The 14,586-nt window shown below is 41.8% G+C and overlaps 1 protein-coding gene across 1 annotated transcript; it reads right to left on the reverse strand.

Annotated features, from left to right (window-relative positions):
- Positions 1-6: 6 nt before the first annotated feature.
- On the reverse strand, positions 7-12,369 carry atxn10 (ataxin 10). The gene is made up of 11 exons (XM_029629987.2): positions 12,196-12,369; positions 11,761-11,937; positions 11,380-11,465; positions 11,099-11,195; positions 10,291-10,455; positions 10,115-10,195; positions 8,286-8,436; positions 8,054-8,162; positions 7,276-7,454; positions 5,470-5,533; positions 7-1,873 (listed from the first exon to the last, which is right to left on the reverse strand). The coding sequence occupies exons 1-11, from the start codon at positions 12,333-12,335 to the stop codon at positions 1,689-1,691; spliced, it is 1,434 nt and encodes a 477-aa protein (XP_029485847.1). The 5' UTR covers positions 12,336-12,369; the 3' UTR covers positions 7-1,688.
- Positions 12,370-14,586: the final 2,217 nt, after the last annotated feature.

Below are 14,586 nucleotides of genomic sequence, written 5' to 3' on the forward strand. Positions count from 1 at the left end.
AGAACATTTGTCACACAAAAGTTTTATTCAGCAGTTAAAGTCACAATCATCCAATATATAGAGCTTGAGTAGTACGGATATAATTTGTGAAGAATACCAGTACAGAAGGCACAGGAGTACAGAGTTAAGGTTTGAGTTGTGAACCGGCTGATCTTGATGACACCGCTCAGTCCTGACTGCGGTTGGACAGCTGTTTACTCCTGACCCAGAAGTTGTTGAATGGGCGGCTGTGACTGCCACCTCATTCAGCCAGCCTGACGCTCTCTCTGTGTTTCCCTGTGTTTGAAAAGCATTGCAGGCAGCCGCTGGAGCAGAAGTAAAGGCTGTGTTTTGTTAGGCGTCTGAAATGCTGGGGACCGGAACCTCGTAAGCTCCCCTCACTATACCCAGCGGATTGGGAAAAGTCAACCCGATTGTTTCAATACATTTTGTCATTAAAAAATAAGAGACCGAGTAAATAGGGCGGAGCGGCGAGTGGGCCGGGTGACTAAAGCAATGCATTGTTGAGGTGTCAGGACCGGTCAGCTTATTCAGTGGGGAGGGGGGGGGGGGGTCGTTCTGCAAGCCAATACTTCTGGTCTGATTCACACGCACTGCCACTCACACTACCTGTTCTCTGTCTACAAACACATATACTACCACTTACACAACGGCTCACTGTCTACACACTGTTCTAATCACACTCAGGCCGTCTGTCCTCTGTCTAGCTGGCTGCTAAACATCCACACTAGTACACACACACACACACACACACAGTAAACAAAGCTGCCACATAACATAGATTAGGTTATTGAAATGTGTAAGGAAGTTGACGACTGGTGTTGTTGGTTGGAACATGTAACAAATATGTATCTAAAATGTAACTAAGGTTTGTTGTTGTAAAGACACATGCGGTACCTGAAGGACAGGAATGGTCCTATGTGTCATTGTTATTCTAACCAAAAGCCAAAACAGGGTGGTAAAAGCAGATATAGTGCAACGCTTGTAGCGAGACAATCAAAATGCATTCCATGAGCAACATCCTTAGAAATGGAGGGGGCACCCTGTATAGTTTGGTTAGCACCATTAAATTGGTTTGAAATCATTTGTGTGAAAATCGGAGAAAAAAAACATTCTCCAGTCAAAATGCCTGAGGTTTCCATAAAATGTGAGAATTCCAGAACCTAGCTTGAAGTCAGATCGACATTCCAATCCAGTTCCTTAATGTTTCGGTCATTCTCTCGCTTTTTGTTGATTTCCGCAAAATTGATTGGTTTTGGGATTAGAGCCCACCCCCTGCCGATGTTAAGAGTCTCCCTCAGAGGGGTGAAAGGGCAGGAAACAGAGTAGCCCTTTGTTGGATGATTAAACCCCAACACTATATCACCGATACCAGCAGGAGTTCACTTGACCCATAGAAACACTTAATTTCCCTTCACTTAAGAAACACAAAAAGTGTTAAAAAAACACCACTCTACACTCCAAATTAAACCTACTTTTAAATAAGGGCCCATCCTATGTGTTTTCTGTACCATAACAAATCTCAGCAGAACATTGGGTCCAGGCCATCCCACAGTTTAACCAAAAGAAGAAAAAAAAGAGCTAGAGCTAAAAAGTAGTGCACTACCAGAGCAAAACAATAGTGCACTAAAAAGTAATGCAGCACTATATGGTGCAGCACAATATAGTCCTTAGAGTTTAGGGCACCTTTAAGGGTCCTTTGAACAAGGTTTGAGCAGCACGTTACCATCTCTCTCCTCTACTCTAAAGCCCATGGCCCTCAAGGCAGAGTCATCGGCCACCCCGCGACGTTCTAGAGCTGCCACCAGCTCCTGATTCTCCAGGTTGTGTTCTAGAATATTCCGAGTGGCAAAGATGGCCCATTGACTGATGACTGGTGGAGAAACAACAGTTAAGGATAGCATTACAAATACATTCGTGGCACAAAGAGAGTGAGAGTTAAAGTTTTTACTATGGGAGAGGAACAAGAGCTAGACAAACACGGCCCTCAAAAGCTTTTTTCTACACAAAACTACCCACATTGGTTGGTCTCCTACACATTTACACATACTCCCTTTCCACCACAAATCAAAGTAAAGTAACACTAACCCCCACTCTAAATTAGCTACCACCATCCCACTGTACAGGAAACTATCAGTACAGTGAGTGAGTACTGTGTCCATTTTGAATGACAAGGAAGCGACCCAGCCTCCCGTCCTTCCTCTCCACTTAGGCCCAGTCAGCATCTGTGACCAGGCCATGTAGCTGTGGCTGAGACCTGGGCTCAAATAGCATTCTAAATCATTTCAAATGCTTTATCTGTGCTTGATTGAGCTTGCCTGGCTGAATGGACCAATAGAATAATCTCAAACCGGCAAAGCCCGCACAGCTTCCCACTGGGCACAGACGTCATTTCAACATCTAGCTTTGGTTTACATTAGGTTCAGATGTCAACTTAAGTGAATTTTACTTGAAATCAACAAAACATTTAATGTCATTGGATTTATGTTGACTTTTCAAATCGAATCAGTTTTTCACATTGATTCAACTTTACCACATATCATTTTTTTGTTGAATTGACATGGAAACAACATTGCTTCAGACAGTTTTTGCCCAGTGGGTCTGGCTATGGCCCACCTGAGAAGAGCAGATGGAGCTCAACAGTAACAGTCGATGACAACTTCCTTCCTGAGGGGGTCAGGGGGAGAGTGGGGCTCAGATGAATAGCTGGTGAAAAAGACAAGCTGGCACCGTGCCCTGACCGGCAGCTAGTCCCCGGGGGGTGGACGGAGGCGGACACAAACTAAGCCGCTGTTCTGTCAGTACCAACATCCACCAACAGTATAAACATGATGGATACACGACGCATACTGTATAATAATTCACCAGTGACTTGTATGTAGACATACACTCCCCTACATTTATTTGGACAGTGAAGCTAAACCGTTTAATTTGGCCCTGTACTGCAGCATTTTGGATTTGAGATTAAAAAAAAAATGTTTTATGAGGCGAAAGTACAGACTGTAACCTTTTATTTGAGGGTATTTTCATACATATCTGTTTAACGTTTAGAAATGAATGCACTTTATGCATCTTGTCCCCCCGTTTGACCGTGTCGTAAGTATTTGGATTCACATAGTACATAAAATGTAGTAATTGGTCCCATATTCCGAGCACCCAATGACTACATCAAGCTTGTGACTCTTCAAACTTGTTGGATGCATTTGCAGTTTGTTTTGAAAATAAATTAATGATAAATAATGTATTCTGTCATTTTGGAGCCACTTCTATTGTGAATAAGAATATAATATGTTTCTGAACACTTCTACATTAATGTGAATGCTACCATGATTACAGATTATCATTAATTAATCGTGAATAATGTGTGAGAAACTTACAGATGTACAAAGGTCATGCCCCCAAAACACGCTAACCTCCCACAATTACTAATAACAGGGGAAGTTAGCATTTGGGGGGGGGTGAATCTTTGTTCCTTTGTAACTTTCTCTTACTCATCATTATTCACAATTTATTCTGAACTATCCATGATCAAGGCAGCATCCACATTAATGTAGAATGATATTCATGTGGACTGAAGCTCAGTTCTGGGATTTTCTTCTACTCCAAAATGAAAAGAAAATTCAATGCTGACACCATCTAAAATATAATTTTCATCTCCAGAAATTAGCCTAATAACAGATTGGTAAAAAATTGTTTAACCTGTCTATATAAAGGTCCCAAAGTTGACAGTGCATGTCAGAATACACCATCCCATCCCTGGCACCATCCCTACAATGAAGTATGGTGGTGGCAGCATCATGCTGTGGGGATGTTTTTCAGCAGCAGGGACAAGGAGATTAGTCAGGATCGAGGGAAAGATGAACAGAGCAAAGTACAGAGAGATACTTGATAAAAACCTTCACCAGACCTCTCAGAACCTCAGACTAGGGCGAAGGTTCGCTTTCCAACAGAACAACAACCCCAAGCACACAGCCGAGACAATGCAAGAGGTCTCTGAATGTCCCGAAGGGCGGCCCAGCCAGATCCCGGACTTAAACCTGATAGAACAGAGACCTGAAAATAGCTGTGCAGCAATGCTCCCCATCCAACCTGACAGAGCTTGAGAGGATCTGCAGATAAGAATGGGAGAAACTCCCCAATACAGGTGTGCCAAGCTTGTAGTATCATACACAAGAAGACTTGAGGCTGTAATCGCTGCCAAAGGTGCTTCAACAAAGTACTGAGTAAAGGGTCTGAATACTTATGTAAATGTATAAAAATATATATTTAATCAATTTTAGAATAAGGCTATAAAACCTAACAAAATGTGAAAAAAGTCAAGGGGTCTGAATACTTTCTGAAGGCACTGTATATCAGATGTACTATTAGCAATAAGCATTATCACCTGTAGCACAACTGATGCAGCATCGTGGCTATAAAAACATAGAAGCATGGTTTGTCCATCTGCATTTCCCCCACTGGACACACCATCCTGATTATTAAATTATTATTCATAATTATTCATTTTTAGTCACTCAAAAAATAAATCAATATGTGGTTTCTATTACAAAGTATGTCAGTGCACTTTTAAGTAGCCATTGCCCCTTTAAGAGCTCTGTTGTGCCCAAAACTCCAGGTGTCATCATTTTTCAATGAGTAGAGAAATAAAAGTGGTAGCAATGAAAAGCCGGGATCCCCTCTTTCTTAACAAAGGCCATTGCATTAAAGATTTGTTGTGCATTGAATACATGTTTCCCTCCCTATGGCTCTCACAACTTGAACGCACCTCCGAGATGAATATTTATCTGGCATAGAACACATAAGCCGATTAGGTAAATAGGAAAACTATTCTACTATGGGGTTGTCTGATTTTGTTTTACAAAATTACATGGCAAAAATAGTAGCACTAGAAAGTGATAGAGTACAGGATTTGAATTCCTTTGCCAGCAGCTATAAGTAGGATCTACACTTATCTCAAAAACAACCTCTTCAGAATCAATGACAGAAATCCCATCACAGCAATGGAGAACTTTAACCCCTGTGCATCCAACAAGTTTAAAGAGCCATTAGTCATCGCATGCTAGGAATAGGGGACCAAATACTAAACCAGACTAGATGCATTAAGTGCAACACCCTCAAATAAAAGAGAAGATTCTGTACTGTCGCCTAATTACATGTTTTATGTCAAATTCTAAATGATGGAGAATAAAGACAAATGTTCACATTTTAGCGTCACTGTGTGTCCAAATAAATACGTAGGGAGTGTATACAGTAATACATCTGTCAATCACCAACATTGACTTATGACTATAAACATGGTAGATAAACGTACGCGTCAGCCACCACAATTACTTTCAGGAAGACAAAAAGGATGATACCAAGATCATTAGGTTAACATCCATCCACAGTGGCTTATAACATGATAGTTACACGACTAGTATCATTTATTCACCAAAGGGACATTAGATTCTAGACGAATCAAAAGGATACAGGGATTGTTGCTGTCAATACTGCAGTTGTCCATAATGAGAGGAAGACCATCCAGTTTCCGAACCTGGAAGAACACAAAAAAATATATAATCAAAACAAACACATTTACAATGCAAAAAACTACTTTCTCATCCAAACACAGTAAAAAAAAACACTAGTCTCACTAATTATTCTGTTTTGGCTTGAGTCTATGGACAGGGCCAATTTAAAACAATGCTGAGATGACGATGTTCCTTATGCAAGAAGAAGCTGTTTAAAGTATTGTTTTCCTTGATTTATATAGGACAATCTCAATAACTAACCAACACCTATGTCCCGATCAGCCAACATTGAGGTCCCTATCCTTAGGAAATCCCTACTACCATGGAAAATAGCCATGTGTGGCTGTGGGCTGGTCTAAAGCTGTCACAACGTGTTGCACTGGTCTCTGTCACCCATCTAATTACATAGGTTAATTTACATACATGCGGTTACTCTACAAATTCATTGGTAGAGTCATGAATGGCCATAGCAAGAGAGAAAATGCTGAGTTAGTTACTGTAAGTGTGCACTTTTCATCAACTAAAAATCTAAACTTAAGCCTATATGTAAAAAAAGACTTAATCAAACAGTATCATATTAAATGATTATTAACCAGCTGGGAGCCGGCGAAGGTTTACTACTATGATTCTCAAGGGCCTTGTAAAGTGGGAGCAAGGTTTTTAAGCCAATGCAAGTGGACACATGCCAGTTTCCCCCCACATTCCTCTTATTTTCTATTAAATGTGTTTATATCAGTCAGTGATAGCTGCCGATAGCTGGGATGGAACAGATAATGAGTAAGGAAATGTTTCTCTTTCCTCCATGAATTTAATAATAATACCACCATGAGGAAGCCAATATGGCTCAGTGCCACGATGGACTCAAAAAGCACATATTCTCTCTCCGGTGTGACCCAGGAAGCAGAGACAGCATGAGGAGATCACTGTATGTGCTATTCAACTCAAAGTGTGTCTCAAATGACATCGTATTCCCTTTAGTGAACTACTTTCGACCAGAATTGATTATAATAGGAAGTGTCATTTTACATGTCTCCTTGCCTGACCTTTTACACATGCTTTTTGACCCTTGATCTGTCCTTTCCAAGGATTAAACTCCTCTCTTAGACACTGAGAAAGGACCCTAAGGGCTTATTTAAGGGTTCAAAAGGAGTTTGCAAATCCTACTCTGAAAGGACACGCTCACAGACAAAACCTGTGGAGGGTGAGTAAACTTCAAAGCCTAGGATGAAATGTAGTTTATCAATGGTGTTGCATCACAAGAAAGTCAGTCATTTAATCTTCGACCCCCACACCCATGTTTTACATTTACATTTAAGTCATTTAGCAGACGCTCTTATCCAGAGCGACTTACAAATTGGTGCATTCACCTTATGACATCCAGTGGAACAGCCACTTTACAATAGTGCATCTAAATCTTTTAAGGGGGGGGGGGGGGGGTGAGAAGGATTACTTTATCCTATCCTAGGTATTCCTTAAAGAGGTGGGGTTTCAGGTGTCTCCGGAAGGTGGTGATTGACTCCGCTGTCCTGGCGTCGTGAGGGAGTTTGTTCCACCATTGGGGGGCCTGAGCAGCGAACAGTATTTATCATTTATCAGTTTATTATCAGTGTTTTGTCGACGATCTACACCAGCTGTATGCCTGTGTGTCGGCATTGTTTGTCTGATGTCTGCTGCTGGTGGCAAAACATATTTCCATCATTGGGGATCAACACAGTAAATTCATTTGTTTGTTTTTTCATTCTTTCATACATCCATCCATCCATACCTTGTTCTGGTTGGCAGTGTTTCCGTGACAGAGGTTTCCAATGAGACGGATGAGATGTGCCTTGAAGCTGACAGAGGGAGAGGAGGAGCAGTCTCCTCCCTGAGCCAAGGAGAAGTTCTGAGCTGCAGTGAATACATTCTTACTGGTCTTCCCCAGAGCATGGACCTGCTGCAGGAGATCTGTAAGAGGAGAAAGAGAGATGAACAGGAGAACACACAAAGGGATACAGTACCAGAATATCAATTAATCAGTCACATTTACTTATAAAGCCCTTTTTACATCAGAAGTCAGACAAAGCGTCCAGGGCCCAGGAAAAGACTAAATAACAATCAGTGAACAGAAAAAAAGCAACAGAGAACATAAAGGCAAAATGATCAATTGGACAGAGAAATCTGTTCTACAGAAGAGGTGAGAGGTATTCCCCTCTCAGTCCCGCTGATGATAGATTCAATTATTAAGATGTGACTGCTGTTTCAATGTAACAGCGTCTCTCTCAACAGAAAGGCATGAACCTGCCTGTACTTTAAGTGTCATAGTTCTGTTCCAACACAGTAAAACCATATTATGTCACTGGATTGGTAGTGATAGTGTAAACTAAACTGTGGGCCACCTTCTTTGACATGGACATTTGAGACAGTGTGACATGCTGGTGGTTTTTACAAAAAAAAAAGATAACAGCACTTGGCATCGGGGCTCTAATGTCAAAAGACTAAGCATCATAGGTAAAAGGTTTTGTAAACTTCCAGTTCAATAGATCTTGGTGTACTTATTTATTTACCAACGGTAGACTTGAGGAGGTCAGGATGGTTCTGCAGGAACATGAACTGTTTGTGATCAGAGGTCATCTCACAGAGAACATCTAACAGGCTGATCACAGTCAGGGCCTCCTACAAAATACAACACAAATCAATCAACCAATAAAAAAAAGGCAATCTAAAATGTCACAGAAACAGTCAGGTACCCAGGCTATGGAACAGGTCATTTATACAACCAATCAGGATCATTGATACCTCATTGTCTGATTCGGAGGCGAGTGTGAGCACGGCCCCACAGCGCTCCTGGAAGCAGGATGCCAGGAAGGTAGCGACGGTGGGGGGGATCCCACAATCCTCAGAGTCCTCCTCTCCCAACTGAGCAGAGATGAGCTCCAGCAACGTCACCCTGCAGCTCCATCAATATTTATGTAATTAATTGGAGGTATGTACAGTCGTACCCAAAATGTTAGAGAATGACACACATGAATTTTCACAAAGTCCGCATCTTCGGTGTCTTTAGATATTTTTGTCAGATGTTACTATGGAATACTGAAGTATAATTACAAGCATTTCATAAGTGTCAAAGGCTTTTCTTGACAATTACATGAAGTTGACACAAAGAGTCAATATTTGCAGTGTTGACCCTTCTTTTTCAAGACCTCTGCAATCCACCCTGGCATGCTGTCAATTAACTTCTGGGCCACATCTTAACTGATGGCAGCCCATTCTTGCATAATCATTGCTTGGAGTTTGTCAGAATTTGTGGGTTTTTGTTTGTCCACCCGCTTCTTGAGGATTTACCACAAATTCTCAATGGGATTAAGGTCTGGGGAGTTTCCTGGCCATGGACCCAAAATATCTATGTTTTGCTCCCAAAGCAACTTAATTATCACTTTTGCCTTATGGCAAGGTGCTCCAGCATGCTGGAAAAGGCATTGTTCTTAGACAAAATTGTGAGTGAGCCCACTTCCTTGGCTGAGAAGCAACCCCATACATGAATGGTTTCAGGATGCTTTACTGTTAGCATGACACAGGACTGACGGTAGCGCTCACCTTGTCTTCTCCGGACAAGCTTTTTTCCGGATGCCCCAAACAATCGGAAAGGGGATTCATCAGAGAAAATGACTCGTCCTCAGCAATCCAATCTTTATACCTTTTGCAGAATATCAGTCTGTCCCTGATGTTTTTCCTGGAGAGAAGTGGCTTCTTTGCTGCCCTTCTTGACACCAGGCCATCCTACAAAAGTCTTCGCCTCACTGTGCGGACAGACGCACTCACACCTGCCTCCTGACATTCCTGAGAAAGCCCTGTACTGGTGGTGTCCCAATCCTGCAGCCGAATCAACTTTAGGAGACGGTCCTGGCGCTTCCTGGACTTTCTTCCTGAAGCCTTCTTCACAACAATTGAACCGCTCTCCTTGAAGTTCTTGATGATCCAATAAATGGTTGATTTAGGTGCAATCTTACTGGCAGCAATATCCTTGCTTGTGAAGCACTTTCTGTGCAAAGCAATGATGACGGCATGTGTTTCCTTGCAGGTAACCGTGGTTCAGAAGAAGAACAATGATTCCAAGCACCACCCTCCTTTTGAAGCTTCCAGTCTGTTATTCGAACTCAATCAGCATGAGAGAGTGATCTCCAGCCTTGTCCTCGTCAACACTCACACCTGTGTTAATGAGAGAATCCCTGACATGTCAGCTGGTCCTTTTGTGACAGGGCTGAAATGCAGTGGAAATGTTTTTGGGGGATTCAATTCATTTGCATGGCAAAGAGGGACTTTGCAATTAATTGCAATTCATCTGATCACTCTTCATAACATTCTGGAGTATATGCAAATTGCCATCATACAAATTGAGGCAGCAGACTTTGTGAAAATGAATATTTGTGTCATTCTCAAAACTTTTGGCCACGACTGTACAGTCTAGCTTTTCTAGAAGATCAATGTAAGGAGAAAACTCATGTCAATCACACATTTGGGACCATCAAAAGGAGAAAGAATTGCTCACTGTGGGTGTAGATATACTAGTTTCTAAGTATTTGTGAGAGTAGTTAGATTCTTTAATTGGATGAACTAGATGGAGTTACCTCTCCTGATGGCTCATCCCTGCATACATGTTCTTAACGAGCACTGAGGACTTGAGGAAGTGCTGGGTAGCAATCAAAACCCTGTCAAAAATAGGTACCATAGATGTTTATATACTGTGTGTACATCTAACACACACAGCAAACCCCATCTCCCACACCCCTCAGAGGGTACCTACGTCCAGTCCAGTTCTGACTGAGTCCTACACAGCTCCATGACCTTCAGGGCCAGGTGGATGTTCCCTGGATGAGCCAGTCGCTCCACCTTGTGTTCATCTAGACAGGTGTGGAGCACCATGGAGGAGTAGCCCACTGCCCTTTCGTCATCCACACACAGCAGGGCCCTGTGATCAAAGACAACACAGAGTTAACTTATCACTCACACATATAAGATCCCTGCAAACACAGACAACACAGACAGGTGTGGAGCACCATGAAGGAATAGGCCAATGCCCACTCATCATCCACACCCAGAAGGGCCCTGCAAACACAGCCAACATTGAAGATCATCCAGTTTGATTTCTGAGATAGATGGGATGGGTTGAGGGTAGTTGAAGGACAGGATTAAAAACAAACAAAAAGATAACTATTGCAAAATACTTTGTGTTTGTAAATTGTATGTAGTATGTATAAGCTGGAAGCCTAAGTATTGTTGTCCATTAGTGTACTCCAATTAGGGGAAGGGTGGCAGGGTTAGGGGAAGATAATGAAGGAATACAATTGTTTGTAAAAACAAATAAAAACAGTCAACACATCAGTAACTTCGATCCAGTCCGGTACGATTCGCTGACACTATGCTTTCATGCATAAAAACCCTTTGATTGCTGTTTGTAGGCCTAAAGGGTCAATAAAGATGAAGTCCTAACGTGAATTGTGAAAACCATGTAAGGCTCAAGCTTAATTCTTTCACATTAATTTCCCATTCATGATTTGCATATAAGGTCGAGGCCTTGAGAGGTGAAAGTGATGTAGGGCCCAAGTACTTACAAGAGAAGATCTGGAAAGATGAGCGTCCAAATGTCATCTTTGCAGAACTGGTTATCAACAGCAAGGTTTCCAATGAACTGTACCCCACATCGAAGTGCTAGATCAACAGTCAGACATGTATAAGACCATTAAGAGAGATGTTAAGATTTTTTTTTTTTTATCCTATCAAATTTGAACAGTTACTATACAATATGCTACAATTGTTTTACAAGTAAGCAGAACTGCAAATATCAGATTACACTTATCCTCTTCAGCCATAGGAGGGACAATAAAACAATCACCTTCAAAGACGTAGTCAGTGTTCTCAGACTTCAGTCTCTGAAGCATGTCTAGGATTCTGATTGACAGGTCAATAGCACCAAGTGACCTGGATAACAAGGTAGTTTTGCTTATGTTTTAACCAAACCACACACACAACCGGACAGAGGGGGGAACACTTCATAACAGGGAAACTGTTAGATAGAACACCCCCCCAGGATTTTGAAGTGTAAATTCCTGTGAAAACAAAACTACGGATGTGGATGTGCTTGGGAATGGTATTAACTCTTCCTGTGCGTGAGATTGGATTAGAGTGTCTGGTAAATTAACTAAATGTAGGCCCAATGTAAAACATTTGTGTGCATGCTTTGTGTGTGTCAAGGACAATAAGGACTGTAGCCCACCTCAATAGGGACTGGTTGCGTGCACACTGTACACAGCCATTCCTCTGGGCTCTGAAGCATGCTGCAGTCAACTGCAGGATCAGCTCTTCAACCTCTCCACCTGCAGCCTGGATCTCCTCTGATAGCTTTGACAGGATCTTCATTAGGCTCCTGAAGGCTTCATCCTCACTGCGGTCTCTGTGAGCGCACCACACACACACGCGTTGACTTGGGTGTAGCTTTTAAAATTGTCAAGTGAAAAATGAACACAGAAGACTTGAGAATAATGGATAATACAGAAAACGAGCAAAGATTCATTTATACAGACAAAATTAGGACATGGGTAACACGATGGCTAGCTGCTACTCCTGAGCTTGCCTCGGACTGTTTAGCTGAGGACTTTTGATAGCTAGTTAGTTAGCCACATTTAGCTACATAACACTTCCATTTGCGCACCTGTAATCCTGAATTCGTAACGCATTTGTCAGTGATTGTAAAACAAGTAAATGTTTTTCACGGAACTTCTCAGCGAGAATTTCATTCAATAATGTTGGAAAATCCATCCTAATCCACGATTCCAAAGCGGGTTCCGCCATGTTTGTTTGTATCGCTCTCCAGTGTGGGTGGGACTTCCGTGTTATATTGTGTTGTTTGATACGATAAAACCAGGAAAGAGGCGGCGCTAGAGGTACATTTCATGTCAATACCCATGTAAACCTTCTAATTGCGATGACATTAGCAGTTAAAATGATTGGATAGGTTTGAGTTTTTTTCACATTAGAAATAGACATAGGTAGCTATATATACACATTAAAGCAAAACACATGCTACCGATTATTGTGATCATGCCATAAATTGACCCCAGCTAGCTCATAATGTTCTGAGAAACCATGTTTCTCACAGCTTGGTGAGAGCGTGGTTGTCCTATACTAATAGCAATTATAATATATTTATTTTATATAGCGCTTTTCATACAGAATCTCAACATCGCTTTTAAAAAAACTAACAAAAACAAAGACACAAAATTCCCCTTTACAATAAAACATTGCATGCATCTATAATCACATTTGCACATGGGGATTTTTTTTGGGGGGGGGGCAGAGTCTGGAAAAACATTGGCCTTTTACAAACGCATTTATTGCAATTCTATATAATTTACATGATAATACATTTGCATTATATTTTTTAATACCACACAAATGACCAAAATGAGTGGCTACTCTGACAGTGCCAAACTGAGCAATAAAAACGACCTGGTCTTGAACATAAATAATGGCCCAGTTCAAGACACAGATTGTCCAAAATTTGAAAAAAAAAATAGGCTATAGCAGGCTACTAAATAAACTTTCCAGTGGCACTGCCTCACCCAATGTTGAAGACAAAGTTTTGGCTCATCACCGTTGATAGCTACTATTATTTGACCATGCTGGTCATTTATGAACATTTAAACATCTTGGCCATGTTCTGTTATGATCTCCACCCGGCACAGCCAGAAGAGGACTGGCCATCCCTCATAGCCTGGTTCCTCTCTAGGTTTCTTCCTAGGTTTTGTCCTTTCTATGGAGTTTTTCCTAGCCACCATGCTTCTACACCTGCATTGCTTGCTGTTTGGGGTTTTAGGCTGGGTTTCTGTACAGCACTTTGATATATCAGCTGATGTAAGAAGGGCTATATAAATCAATTTGATTTAATTTGATGCGCTCGTGCCAATAAAACAGACAGATTAATCTTCTCTTTTCAGCAGTAGACTTTTGGAAAGCAAACGTTTTTCACGCGATAGCATTTTGACATTTGTGAAAGACAAATTGACAGCTGCAACCAACCAAATAAATATAAATCCTAAAATTACAGTTCCCGGTCAAATAATGGATTGCCAGCCATTGTTAGTGTACCCATTAGTTTCACAGTCAAATTACCAGGGTCAGAGATTCCAATACCCTTCTATGGAGTAGGCCTATACACTCACCGGCCATTTTATTAGGTTCACGAAAATGGATCGCTCCTACAGACATTGAGTCACGTGGCCTTGGCTTGCTATATAAAGCCGACAGATTGGCATCAATGCATTCAGTTATTGTTCGATTGAACAATAGTATGGATAAAACGAGAGACCTAAGCAACTTTGAGCGTGGTATGATCGTCGGTGCCAGGGATTTTCACACACAACAGTGTCTACGTTTTACTGAAAATTGTGCAACAAAACAAAAAACATCCAGTCAGTGGCAGTCCTGTGGGTGAAAACAGCTTGTTGATGAGAGAGGTTGAAGCAGAATGACAAGAATCATGCAAGCTAACAAAGCGCCACAAACTGACAAATAAAGGCGCAGTACAACAGTGGTGTGAATAATTTAAAAAATGTCCTTTATTTAACTAGGCAAGTCAGTTAAGAACAAATTCTACAATGACGGCCTACCCCAGCCAAACCCTAACCTGGACGATGTTGGGCCAATTGTGCGTTGCACTATGGGACTCCAAATCACGGCCGGTTGGGATACAGCCTGTAATCAAACTAGGGTCTGTAGTGATGCCTCTAGCACTGAGATGCAGTGCCTTAGACCGTTACGCCACTTGGGATACACAACCCATTTCCTGTTGCGTCATGCTGATGTCAGAGTCAGGATTTGGCATAAGCAGCATGATTCCATGCACCCATCCTGCTTGGTGTCAGGCTGGTGGTGGTGGGGAACTGGTGTGGGGAATGTTTTCTTGGCACAGTACGGAGGATGTACAGTGTACGGAGGGTGTCATGCAATTGCTGAGCCTCCGGAGGCCAAATCAAGCATCGCTGTCCTTCCAAATTTTGGAACAATGCAGAGGGCTATGTATTGCTCTGCAGTGACATGATTG

This window comes from Oncorhynchus nerka, linkage group LG23 (assembly GCF_034236695.1).
Source record: "Oncorhynchus nerka isolate Pitt River linkage group LG23, Oner_Uvic_2.0, whole genome shotgun sequence".
NCBI classification, from domain to species: domain Eukaryota; kingdom Metazoa; phylum Chordata; class Actinopteri; order Salmoniformes; family Salmonidae; genus Oncorhynchus; species Oncorhynchus nerka.